General features: G+C 37.5%; 1 protein-coding gene across 2 annotated transcripts in view; it reads right to left on the reverse strand.

Annotated features, from left to right (window-relative positions):
- Positions 1 to 14,221, reverse strand: part of LOC102975110 (iron-sulfur clusters transporter ABCB7, mitochondrial) — a 189,365-nt gene that overhangs the window by 36,100 nt on the left and 139,044 nt on the right. For both annotated transcript variants that reach the window (XM_055081690.1, XM_024129494.2), the window contains exons 5-12: positions 7,439 to 7,571; positions 6,289 to 6,557; positions 5,650 to 5,738; positions 5,470 to 5,557; positions 4,450 to 4,624; positions 3,388 to 3,545; positions 2,664 to 2,827; positions 2,376 to 2,505 (exon numbers count right to left, since the gene is read on the reverse strand). In XM_055081690.1, the coding sequence (XP_054937665.1) occupies positions 2,376 to 2,505; positions 2,664 to 2,827; positions 3,388 to 3,545; positions 4,450 to 4,624; positions 5,470 to 5,557; positions 5,650 to 5,738; positions 6,289 to 6,557; positions 7,439 to 7,571 (1,206 nt within the window). The remainder of the gene's footprint in view (positions 1 to 2,375; positions 2,506 to 2,663; positions 2,828 to 3,387; positions 3,546 to 4,449; positions 4,625 to 5,469; positions 5,558 to 5,649; positions 5,739 to 6,288; positions 6,558 to 7,438; positions 7,572 to 14,221) is intronic.

Below are 14,221 nucleotides of genomic sequence, written 5' to 3' on the forward strand. Positions count from 1 at the left end.
GATGGAAGCAACGTAAGTGTCCATCGACAGATGAATGGATAAAGAAAATGTGGCACATATATACAATGGAATATTACTCAGCTATAAAAGGAAATGAAATTGAGTTATTTGTAGTGAGGTGAATGGACCTAGAGTCTGTCATACAGAGTGAAGTAAGTCAGAAAGAGAAAAACAAATACCGTATGCTAACACATATATATGGAATCTAAAAGAAAAAAAAGGTTGTGAAGAACCTAGGTGGAGGACAGGAATAAAGACGCAGACATTGAGAATGGACTTGAGGACACAGGGAGGGGGAAGGGTAATCTGGGACAAAGTGAGTCAGTGGCATGGACATATACACACTACCAAACATAAAATAGATAGCTAGTGGGAAGCAGCCGCATAGCACAGGGAGATATGCTCGGTGGTTTGTGTCCACCTAGAGTGGTGGGATAGGGAGGGTGTGAGAGAGATGCAAGAGGAAGGAAATATGGTGATATATGTATATGTGTAGCTGATTCACTTTTTGATACAGCAGAAAGTAACACACCATTGTAAAGCAATTATACTCCAATAAAGATATTTTAAAAAAAGGGAAATAGAAAATATAAGGTAAAACAAAAATTAAGTAAATAATCCATAATCCCACCATCCAGCAATTACTACTATTAACATGTTGGTGTATTTTCTCCAATATTTTTTCTGTTACAATGTATTCATTTAATATTGTAAACCTGAGATACTACATTTTGTTTGGAACTTCTTTTTCAACAAACTTTGTATCTGAGCATTAATCTATGACAATACTCTTTACAAACATGATATTTAGAAATGACTGTATGACATTTGATCCTATGATAATTTAACCATCTACTTAATACTGGACTTTATAGTGTTTCCAACTTCTGCTGGTATAAATAACACTACAATGAACCATTTAGCATAGAAAAATCTGTTCACTTCCCTGTTTATTTCCTTACTAAACCTTCCTAGAGGCAGAATTACTGTAATAAAGGGTATATATATTTTTCAGACTCTTGTTACATACTGCCAGTTTGTTCATCAGGAAAGTTGTATGCTTCCTCCAGCAAAACAGACTAGCCATTTCACACAGCCTTGCCCAAACTAAATACTATGAGTTTTAAAATCTTCAGCAGTTTAATAGGTGATAAATGGTATCCCATTGTTGATTTAATTACTAAGACTTCTAATGAGGATGAGTATCTTTTCTTTCATTTATTGACCATGTATATTTTTCCTTAGTAAATAAACATTTTATTTTTCAAAACGATGAGGGTAGTTATTATACAGCCCAAGAGAATGGATGAGGACACTAAGCCCTAAGCAGGCACAGCCCAGAATTCAGTTCACTTGATATATGGTTTAAGTCAGTGTTTTTCAACATATAGTCTATGAATCACCTAAATCACCTAGGAGGCATATTCAAAAACGCAGGTTTCTGGGGCCCCCCACTGCCCTCCTAAACCAGACAAGGTGTGTGAAAGAGAGTTGGAATTTCGATAATCTCCCTAAGTGACTCATGCACACTAAATTTGGGATTCTCAGTGAAAGAGAGGACAGGGCAGAGTGGCATGTGTTAGATCACTTGATGACCTTTTACAAGCTACATAAAAGGAACTGTCTGATCCTTTTCTTACAGTTCTCCCAGGGATTTCGTTCTGATTCGAGGCTGCAACTAATTCCCAGGTCTCTCTATTGGCTTTCAGTATAAGAAAAACTCACATCCTGTAAGGCTACCTCCTTCTTATCTTCTCAAATCTTACTCTGAACTTATGTTTCCCCCTAAAGTCACTCAGCAAATACTTGTTAAATGCTCACTATGGGTCAGGCACTGTGCTTGGTACTGCGGGAACAAGGCATACCAACTTGAAGTTAGCAGCCAGACTGCTTTGTAATTTTTATAAATTTACTCTGCCAAAAACTGCTCAAAATTAAAATAATAGTTTTCATTTACTGAACAATTATGTGATGGACACTGTACTTGGTACTTTACACATATTATCTCTACTCCATAATAATTCTGTCCTATAAGAAAATCGTATCCTTATTTTACAGATGAGGAAACTGAGGCCCAAGGCCATACAACATATATGGATTACAGCTGGGCTTAGAATCCTGTTCTATTTGACTCCAGTCTGGGCTCTTTCCTCTATATTATGCTATCTTTCTAAGGCTTAAAACAATCTTCCCATCATGAAGATTTTTGAATTCATGTTTTTTTTTCTTTTTGGTAACAGAATATGGCCTGTAGGGCCTAACACTTCCAACTTAATTAGCATATACTGACTCTTTGGATTCAAATGATTCTAGTAAAAGATCCACCAACCCAATATATCTTCCCCCAAATAAGTTTTTTTTCTTTTTTTAAATACCTGAGGTACCACTCCCACTGCCCTCCGAAGGCTTTCCAGGCTCACATCTTGTATATTTTGACCAGCAAGGTAAATGTTACCCTTTTGAGGCTCATAGAAGCGAAACAACAGCCTCACTATTGTGCTTTTCCTGAAATGGGAGACAAGGAAAGGTTATGTAGCTCCAACAGGCATTAGGGAACCCCTATTTTAAACCACAGTAATCATTTTATTATGACAAATAAAAAATATTACAATAGGAGTTAGCAATCAACAATGCAGAATTTTATAAAGAACTAAATTACCCACCCTGACCCACTACCTCCTACAATGGCCACTTTCTTTCCTGCAGGAACTTCAAAAGATATTCCACTAAGGACTTTCTGCCCCTCAATGTATTCAAAATGCACATTATCAAAGGCCACCGTAGCTGTCTGTGGTGTGATCTGAAGGGGAGATGCCATCGCTTTGTCCTAGCAGGGAAGAGAAAAGAAAAGCCACTTTACACACCTCCTGGAGTACAGCTATGCAATTTTGTAATTCACAGAGAGAAAAAGGAAAATAAAGGGAAAGGAGGAGGTTTATAAGTGGAGTTAGACCACTTCTAAGCATGCTTTTAAAAATGTTTTTTCACTCCTCACTGTTAAGGGTAAAAATCATGAATGCTTTGATTTCTGATCAATTTGTTTTGGGGGTAAAGAGGGATGGTGGGCAGGGGAGAAAGGAGGTTGAGAATGTGAGGAGAGGCAATCACATTTTATATCATTATTAGCAAAAGTAAATCAGGTGCAAGTACAAATATTGAAGTTAACCAAATTTAGCTTCTAGGTATAATATTCTTTGCTAATACTGTAAGGTTTCTAAACACAGAAGTAAAAGCTGTAACAGCCTCTTAATACACATGATAGTCCCAATTCCTGCAAAAGAGAAATTAGTTTGCTAATATGGTAATGTAAAAATATTCCCCCGAAATAATACCATTAATGAGATGATGCTTATATGCTTTTAAAAAGGTACTAAATAGATTACTTACTTTAATTCGGGTGTCTACCTTGAGTAGAGTAAACAAGGTGTTCATATCTATAAGTGCTTGTCTAGTTTCTCTGTATACAGTTCCCAGAAAGTTAAGGGGCAATGAAAGCTGAAAAAGCAGTCCATTCACCATTACTAAATCTCCAACAGTAAGGGTACCTTAATATGCAGTTGGAAGAAAAAAAATTTTTAGATGTCATGAACTTTCCAGTTTTAGAGAAGTTTACAGTTCACTACTGTGGAATACAGTTCAAAATGTACATAATCAGCAACTCTTAGGCCTACTCAAATTCCAAAGCATTTTAATCCATGATTTAGGAAAATAGGGAACTAGATATATGCTAACTGGAATGGCAAAAGCCCACCCATACATTACGCATAATATATAAGAAAAAGAGAATGGTTTAAGTGAGGAAAGAAATGGAAGGCTCAAAATCTCTCCTTTTTTCCTAAGAAAGTTCCTTGTAACGTAAAATAGAAGTTTTTTAAAGTATAAATTAAAAAATTGGAGCAAATGGATATGATTGGGAATGATAAACCATGTATTAAGGTCTCAGTGAATGAATGAATACTAACTAAGCAAGCAGGTTACAGAAAAGAGGCACAGATATTATTTACTTTTGAAATGTTTCGCAAATGAACAACTAATAGAAAAATTAAAAGGTTACTAGTAATTTTTATATGACTGCTTGCATTTTAGTCCTTTGGACTAAATACTAAATTAATTACATTTCTTTCCAGGTCTACAAGAGAAATTAGAAATATCAGATGCTAAAAAGAAAGTTACTCCGAAAAGAATCAGGTTGTAGCCCCACAAACAGTAATCCCAATCAATGAGAGAACCAGTGCTAAACTTGTAGTGTTAAACAAAGGGAAGTAAAAAAAAACATCATCATGTAATCAAGAAAATATATTCTGATACAAAAACGAAAGTACTCCAAGGATGTTATAGCACCTTATTGAATATGCTTTATAATTAAGACTAATATACACATTTCTTTCATTAATCTTTATAAAGGTTAAGTAAAACATAGACTAACGTGAAAAACCATATATCCATTACCTGCCACAATTCCCTGACTGGCGAGCACCATTATGGCTGTTAAACCAACACTGAAAACGGCACTTTGACCAAAGTTCAGCATAGCCAGAGTAGAGGTACTTTTCAATGAAGCTGTCTCATATGTCTTCAAAAATCCATCATATCTTTGTGCTTCATAATTTTCATTATTAAAATACTACAAAATACATAAAAATAGTAACTACATACAACTATAACTGGAATTTAATCTCTTAAGTGATTAGTATCCTTTTCATGGATACAATTTTGTACTGCATACACCATTTTAAAAACTGACTTTCCATACATTGGACTATGGTACTCCTGCAGTTTTCCACAATGGACAGTATTTGAAAAGTCCATAAAATTCATCCCCCAAACATTTACTGAATGCCTAGTTAATTTAAACCCAGATCTAAAAAAGCTGTCAATGGCACTTCCTTCACAAAGCCTTGCCTTGATCCTCTGAGACTCTGAATTGACAATTCTCATTGCCCCCACCACATTACGCCTTTCTCATGTAGCCACTTGCATACTTTACTTTAACTCTCCCAGTGCTTAGCAAATTCTGGGAAGGCAAGGATCAAACAGTAATCATTGTTTTTACCACCCTCCCCCATTACAGGACTTAGCATAGTGCTTTGCACACAAGAGGCATTCAGTAATATTTGTTAAATGAAAAAATGAACAGATAAATGAAAGAATTAGTGAAAAGCACTATGCTAGGCACTATGAGGGACAGAGAGTCAAGAACTTAGTGTGCATTCTGAATCAAGATGCTAACCATACTATCACTACTTATAAACTAATTCAGAAAGTAAAATTCTGATGGTGCCACACAAAAAATGAGGTAGAAAGGGCAATTTCTAAATAAAAGAAAAACAATAAAGTACTATTATTTCATCATACCTAGAGATCCTATACTAATCTGCAGCTCTAACTTACAGCACCTATTCAATTAAATGGCAGAACAAACCTTAGTGCAGTGTTGAAGGAAGAGGAAAGTAAAATTAAACATATTACCTTCACAGTTTCATAATTCAGCAGCGAGTCTATGACAGCGTTACCTGCATCATTATCCGCTTTGTTCATCTCTATTCTAAATCTAGTTCTGTAAGACAAAGATTTGCAAAGGCATGGAATGTCTGCTACAGAAGCATAACTAATTTCTGAACCCTGACTGACCTCTGGGGAATACCTTACCTCCACCGTGTGACAGCAACTGTGAATGCTGTGTATGCACCAAGTGTCCCAAGGGTCACCAGTGCAAACTGGGCACCACATCTATAATACTGGAGAAGGCAAAAGAAGAAATGAGAAACAGTCATTGCTCTTGCCAAATAGTTTATAATATACATTAGCAAATCTCAAAGATTTTAATTAAAAAATATGTTGGTATAAAGTTGTATATATGAAAAACTGAGTGAGAAAACAAATGCCTTAGAAAATCAACTTTAAGTTATGTGCATACTTTTAATTATAAAATATGAAATTGCCTAAAATGCTACAAATGGTTAACAGAAAGAAACCTAGATAATCTGAGCATACCAGTCCAAAGTCATATACCATAATGTCTATTAAGAAAAAAACTGCAACCACTAGCTAAATGACTGACCTATGTGTAGAACTGAACAGCTCTTTACAATAACAACATGATAAAGACTTTGGACACAGACCCTTGAAGCTTGTGGCAAAATAATTAAACAAACTGTATAACCCTTCTGGCACCATGGGATTTTGCTTTCAAATCATAAGCATGCAATAGTACAAAAGCTTCAAGTACTAAATACCTACTAACAAGAACGTAAGATAAAAGCTTGTCATGAAAAATGTTTTACTTACCAAAACACCACTGACAAGGGTCACCTCAAACATGATGGGAAGAAGATTAAATACTAAAGCACTCAGGACAAAACTGATACCCCTTGTCCCTCTGTCAATAGCCTTTGATAAAGCTCCTGTCTGTCTGTTCAGGTGGAAAGCCAGATCCAAGTTGTGAAGATGGAGAAAGACATTTTTGGCTATTCTTCGGATTGAATTTTGGGCTACCTTGCCAAATACTGCATTTCGAACTTCATTAAAAAAGGCAGCTCCGGCTCTTGATACACCATCTAGCAATACAATCAAGAAAAAGTGGGGGTGTAAAAACATTAGAATCGTTGGAGTATAAAAACGTCAAGGGCTCAGAAAATGTTTGTACAATGAATGAATATATCACAGAATACTTACACTAAAAGAAACCTAAAAAACATCTAGCCTACTGAGTATCAATCTTTCCACCACCATGAAAACCTTTCATTGTTATTTTCCCCCATAAGATTCCAAATGTTGAAAGATTTTTCCAAGTAAATACTTTTACTAAACAGCAGCCCATAAGGCCTTATTGTGGATAAATGTACAGTATCTGTTGAGGTTTTGTGATCTAATTCAATTCCCCCAAATAACAAATGATAAAATTGAGATCATGAAAAATCCAAGTGCTTTGACTAAGCATGCCCCAACTCAGGTCTGAGTCTCATAAAGTATCCTTTCTACTGCATGGGGACACAAAGCATCATATTCTATTCTTTACAAATTGTAGATTTGTGTCACGGCTATTGAATATAATTTAATAACACATTAATACAGGTATATCATTATGCAGCCATTTCCTATTCAACAGCTAACAACAACAGCAAGAAAATAACTAGTCTTACTAAAATAATATCTTATAAGGAGCCTAACTATTAGAAGTGGTTGTTATGAATTTAATGTCTTACTTCATGTTATTGTTTTCTAGAACTTAGAAAATGAGACTTTTATTACAGAATTTTTGGAAAGTATATCATACAAAGAATTTTTTAAAAAACACATATCAAAAAAAAAATCTCACATAAAAAAAACAACCAAAATGCTAAGTTGTGCTTGTGGTGAAAAGGTCATATGCTCAAATATGATGAAACCCTCTTGAAGAAAGTCAACACCTGTAGACAGATTAAAGAATCAAACATACAGCCAATGAGAACTGCCGTTGCCATGGTTGCAACTGTATTTGGTGCATCACTCAGGTTCAGCATGTTTCCCGACACCTGGTTGAGGCTGTCTACAGCATATTTAAACATGAAGGGAACCATGATATTCATAGCCTAAAAACATAAAAGCAGCAATTATCAATCATATGCAAATTATGTATTTATAAAAGTACAAATATTTACCTTAAATTAGTATTTATGGGAATGTTTAGATATTAACCATTTACTAGTATTGGAATGATTTTCCCAGTTTATAAAGATAAAATCTTTGGCAGTGGGAGAGCTGTCATTTCAAGATTCCCACCTCACAATGACTGCCATGTTAATATTCATTTACAAGCTATGTGCATTAGTCAAATGCTCCTGCCACCATGAAATCACCCCTGATCATCCACTCAAAAATGCTTTCTCCATTATCTAAAACCCTACAGAGCTCATGATATTTACAGCAAACTGCCTTATACTGTAGTAATTTGTGTATATAAGTACAATGCTTTGTATATAGCAGGTATCCAATAAATATATGTAAAATTATTTATTCACCAAAATAATGGTAAAACTGAAATTATACAGCAAAAAAGGATCTCAAAAGCAGATAAATTACAAGTATCTGTAGCTGATTCACCATTCAGGGGGAAAAAAACCCAACAATGATAGATGTATGTGCCCCAGAAAAAAATCCCTTTGCTCCAACACCATATAAAAGAAAACCCAGGAGGTTGAGGAAGATGGGGGAAGAGTAAGACACAGAGATCACCTTCCTCCCCACAGATACATCAGAAATACATCTACACATGGAACTGCTGCTATAGAACGCCCACTGAACACTGGCAGAAGACCTCAGACCTCCCAAAACGCAAACTCCCCACATACCTGGGTAGGGCAAAAGAGAAAAGAAAAAGCAGAGACAAAAGAATAGGGATGGGACCTGCACCAGTGGGAGGGAGCTGTGAAGGGGGAAAGGTTTCCACGCAGTAGGAAGCCCCTTTGTGGGCAGAGACTGTGGGAGGCAGAGAGGGGAAGCTTCGGAGCCGCGGAGGAGAGCGCAGCAACAGCGGTGCGAAGGGCAAAGCGGAGAGACTCCCGCACAGAGGATCGGTGCCGACCAGCACTCACCAGCCCAAGAGGCTTGTCTGCTCACCTGCCGGGGTGGGCAGGGGGTGGGAGCTGAGGACCACGCTTCAGTTGGATTCATAGGGAGAGGACTGGGGTTGGCAGCGTGAACACAGCCTGAAGGGGTTAGTGCACCACGAGTAGCTGGAAGGGGGTCCGGGGAAAACTCTGGACCTGCCGAAGAGGCAAGAGACTTTTTCTTCCCTCTTTGTTTCCTGGTGCTTGAGGAGAGGGGATTAAGAGTGTTGCTTAAAGAAGCTCCAGAGATGGGCGTGAGCCGCAGCTAACAGTGTGGACCCCAGAGACGGGCATGAGACGCTAAGGCTGCTGCTGCAGCCACCAAGAAGCCTGTGTGCAAGCACAGATCACTATCCACACCTCCCCTCCCGGGAGCCCGTGCAGCCTGCAACTGACAGGGTCCCGTGATCCAGGGACAACTTCCCCAGGAGAATGCATGGCACACCTCAGGCTGCTGCAACGTCATGCAGGCCTCTGCCATCGCAGGCTCACCCCACATCCGTACCCTTCCCTCCCCCCGGCCTGAGTGAGCCAGAGCCCCCGAATCAGCTGCTCCTTTAACCCCATCCTGTGAGTGAAGAACAGACGCCCTCAAGCGACCTACACCAAGAGGCAGGGCCAAATCCAAGGCTGAACCCAAGGAGCTATGCAAACAAAGAAGAGAAAGAGAAATTCCTCCCAGCAGCCTCAGGAGCAGCAGATTAAATCTCCACAATCAACTTGATGTACCCTGCATCTGTGGAATACCTGAAGAGACAACGAATCATCACAAACTGAAGAGGTGGACTTTGGGAGCAAGATATATTATTTTTTCCCCTTTTCCTCTTTTTGTGAGTGTGTATGTGTATGCTTCTGTGTGAGATTTAGTCTGTATAGCTTTGCTTTCAACATTTCTCCTAGGATCCTATTGGTCGGAATTCTGTTTTTTGTTTTTTTTTTACTTTAAAAGAAAATTTTTTTCCTAATAATTATTTTTTATTTTAATTATTTTCTTTTATCTTACTTTATTTTACTTTATCCTCTTTCTTTCTTTCTTTCTAATTTTTCTCCCTTTTATTCTGAGTGGTGTGGATGAAAGGGTCTTGGTGCTCCAGCCAGGAGTCAGTGCTGTGCCTCCGAGGTGGGAGAGCCAACATCAAGACACTGGTCGACAAGAGACCTCCCAGCCCCACATAATATGAAATGGCGAAAATCTCCCAGAGATCTTCATCTCAACGCTGAGACCCAGATTCACTCAAAGACCAGCAAGCTACAGTGCTGGACATCCTATGCCAAACAACTAGCAACGCAGGAACACAACACCATCCATTAACAGAGAGGCTGCATAAATCATAATAAGGCCACAGACACCCCAAAACACACCAGCAGACGTGGACCTGCCCACCAGAAAGACAAGATCAAGCCTCATCCACCAGAACACAGGCACTAGTCCCCTCCACCAGAAAGCCTACACAACCTACTGAACCAACCTTAGCTACTGGGGACAGACACCAAAAACAACAGGAACTATGAACCTGCAGCCTGCAAAAACATAAAGAGGAAACAAGCAACGATGAACAACACAATACATGAAATTAAAAATACTCTAGAAGGGATCAATAGCAGAATAGCTCAGGCAGAAGAACAGATAAGTGACCTGGAAGATAAAATACGGGAAATAACTACCACAGAGCAGAATAAAGAAAAAAAAAATGAAAAGAACTGAGGACAGTCTTAGAGACCTATGGGACAACATTAAACGCACCAACATTTGAGTTACAGGGGTCCCAGAAGAAGAAGAGTAAAAGAAAGGGACTGAGAAAATATTTGAAGAGATTATAGTTGAAAACTTCCCTAATATGGGAAACGAAATAGTTCAAGTCCAGGAAGCACAGAGAGTCCCATACAGGATAAATCCAAGCAGACACACGCCAAGACACATATTAATCGAACTATCAAAAATTAAATACAAATAAAACATATTAAAAGCAGCAAGGGAAAAACAACAAATAACACACAAGGGAATCCCCATAAGGTTAACAGCTGATCTTTCAGCAGATACTCTGCAAGCCAGAAGGGAGTGGCAGGACATATTTAAAGTGATGAAGTAGAAAAACCGACAACCAAGATTACTCTACCCAGCAAGGATCGCATTCAGATTTGACAGAGAAATTAAAACCTTTCCAGACAAGAGAAAGCTAAGAGAATTCAGCACCACCAAACCAGCTTTACAACAAATGCTAAAGGAACTTCTCTAGGCAGGAGACACAAGGGAAGTAAAATACCTACAATAACAAACCCAAAACAATTAAGAAAATGGTAATAGGAACATACATATCGATAATTACCTAAAAAGCAATGGATTAAATGCTCTCACGAAAAGACACAGCCTGGCTGAATGGATAGAAAAACAAGACCCATATATATGCTGTCTACGAAAGACCCACTTCAGACCTAGGGACACGTACAGACTGAAAGTGAGGGGATGGAAAAAGATATTCCACGCAAAGGGAAATCAAAATAAAGCTCAAGTAGCAATTCTCATATCAGACAAATAAGGCTTTAAAATAAAGACTATTACAAGAGACAAAGAAGGACACTACATAATGATCAAGGAATCAATCCAAGAAGAAGATATAACAATTGTAAAACTTTATGCACCTAACATAGGAGCACCTCAATACAGAAGGCAAATGTTAACAGGCATAAAAGGGGAAATCGACACTAACACAAACATAGTAGAGGACTTTAACATCCCACTTTCACCAATAGACAGATCATCCAAAACGAATATAAATAAGGAAACACAAGATTTAAATGATACATTAAACAAGATGGACTTAATTAATATTATAGGATAGTCCATCCAAAAACAACAGAATACACATTTTTCTCAAGTGCTCAAGGAACATTCTCCAGGATAGATCATAATTTGGATCACAAATCAAGCCTTGGTAAATTTAAGAAAAATGAAATCATATCAAGTATATTTTCCGACCACAACGCTATGAGACTAGATATCAATTGCAGGAAAAGATCTGTAAAAAATACAAACACATGGAGGCTAAACAATATACAACTTAATAACCAAGTGATCACTGAAGAAATCACAGGGGAAATCAAAAAGTACCTAGAAACAAACGACAATAGAGACACGACGACCCAAAAGCTATGGGATGCAGCAAAAGGAGTTCTAAGAGGGAAGTATATAGCAATACATTCCTACCTTAAGAAACAGGAAACATCTCGAATAAACAACCTAACCTTGTACCTAATGCAATTAGACAAAGAAGAACAAAAAAACCCAAGGTTAGCAGAAGGAAAGAAATCATAAAGATCAGTTCAGAAATAAATGAAAAAGACATGAAGAAAATGATAGCAAAGATCAATAAAACTAAAAGCTTGTTCTTGGAGAAGATAAACAAAATTGACAAACCATTAGCCAGACTCATGAAGAAAAAAAGGGAGAAGACTCAAATCAATAGAATTAGAAAACAAAAAGGAGAAGTAACAACTGACATTGCACAAATACAAAGGATCATGAGAGATTTCTACAAGCAACTCTATGCCAATAAAATGGACAACCTGGAAGAAATGGACAAATTCTTAGAAATGCACAAGCTGCCGAGACTGAACCAGGAAGAAATAGAAAATATGAACAGACCAATCACAAGCACTGAAATTGAAACTGTGATTAAAAATCTTCCAACACACAAAAGCCCAGGACCAGATGGCTTCACAGGCGAATTCTATCAAACATTTAGAGAAGAGTTAACATCTATCCTTCTCAAACTCTTCCAAAAGATAGCAGAGGGAGGAACACTCCCAAACTCATTCTATGAGGCCACCATCACCCTGATACCAAAACCAGACAAAGACGTCACAAAGAAAGAAAACTACAGGCCAATATCACTGATGAACATAGATGCAAAAATCCTCAACAAAATACTAGCAAACAGAATCCAACAGCACATTAAAAGGATCATACACCATGATCAAGTGGGGTTTATCCCAGGAATGCAAGGATTCTTCAATAAACGGAAATAAGTCAACGTGATACACCATATTAACAAAATGAAGGAGAAAAAACATATGATCATCTCAATAGATGCAGAGAAAGCTTTTGACAAAATTCAACACACATTTATGATAAAAACACTGCAGAGAGTAGGCATAGAGGGAACTTTCCTCAACATAATAAAGGCCATATATGACAAGCCCCTCAGCCAACATCATCCTCAATGGTGAAAAATTGAAACCATTTCCACTAAGATCAGGAACAAGGCAAGGTCGCCCACAGTCACCACTATTATTAAACATAGTTTTGGAAGTTTTAGTCACAGCAATCAGAGAAGAATAAGAAATAAAAGGAATCCAAATCGGAAAAGAAGTAAAGCTGTCAATGTTTGCAAATGACATGATACTCTTCATAGAGAATCCTAAGGATGCTACCAGAAAACTACTAGACCTAATCTATGAATTTGGTAAAATAGCAGGATACAAAATTAAAGCACAGAAATCTCTGGCATTCCCATACACTGATGATGAAATATCTGAAAGTGAAATTAAGAAAACACTCCCATTTACCACTGCACCAAAGAGAATGAAATATCTAGGAATAAACCTACCTAAGGAGACAAAAGACCTGTATGCAGAAAATTATAAGACACTGATGAAAGAAATTAAAGAAGATACAAATAGATGGAGAGATATACCATGTTCTTGGATTGGAAGAATCAACATTGTGAAAATGACTCTACTACCCAAAGCAATCCACAGACTCAATGCAATCCCTATCAAACTACCACTGGCATTTTTCACAGGAGTAGAACAAAAATTTTCACAATTTGTATGGAAACACAAAAGTCCCCGAATAGCTAAAGCAATCTTGAGAACGAAAAATGGAGCTGGAGGAATCAGGCTCCCTGACTTCAGACTATACTACAAAGCTACAGTAATCAAGACAGTATGGTACTGGCACAAAAACAAAAATATAGATCAATGCAACAGGATAGAAAGCCCAGAGATAAACCCACACACATATGGTCACCTTATCTTTGATAAAGGAGGCAAGAATAACAGTGGAGAAAAGACAGCCTCCTCATAGTGGTGTTGGGAAAGCTGGACAGGTACATGTAAAAGTATGAAATTAGAACACTCCCTAACATCATACACAAAAATAAACTCGAAATGGATTAAAGACCTAAATGTAAGGCCAGACACTCTCAAACTCTTAGAGGAAAACATAGGCAGAACACTCTATGACATAAATCACAGCAAGATCCTTTTTGTCCCACCTCCTAGAGAAATGCAAATAAAAAAATAAACAAATGGGACCTAATGAAACTTAAAAGCTTTTTTTGCACAGCAAAGCAAGCCATAAACAAGACGAAAAGACAACCCTCAGAATGGGAGAAAATAGTTGCAAATGAAGCACCTGACAAAGGATTCATCTCCAAGATTTACAAGCAACACATGCAGCTCAATAACAAAAAAACAAACAACCCAATCCAAAAATGGGCAGAAGACCTAAATAGACATTTCTCCAAAGAAGATATACAGATTGCCAACAAACACATGAAAGGATGCTCAACATCATTAATCATTAGAGAAATGCAAATCAAAACTACAATTCGATATCATCTCACACCTTT

Source organism: Physeter macrocephalus, chromosome 21, assembly GCF_002837175.3.
Source record: "Physeter macrocephalus isolate SW-GA chromosome 21, ASM283717v5, whole genome shotgun sequence".
Taxonomy (NCBI): domain Eukaryota; kingdom Metazoa; phylum Chordata; class Mammalia; order Artiodactyla; family Physeteridae; genus Physeter; species Physeter macrocephalus.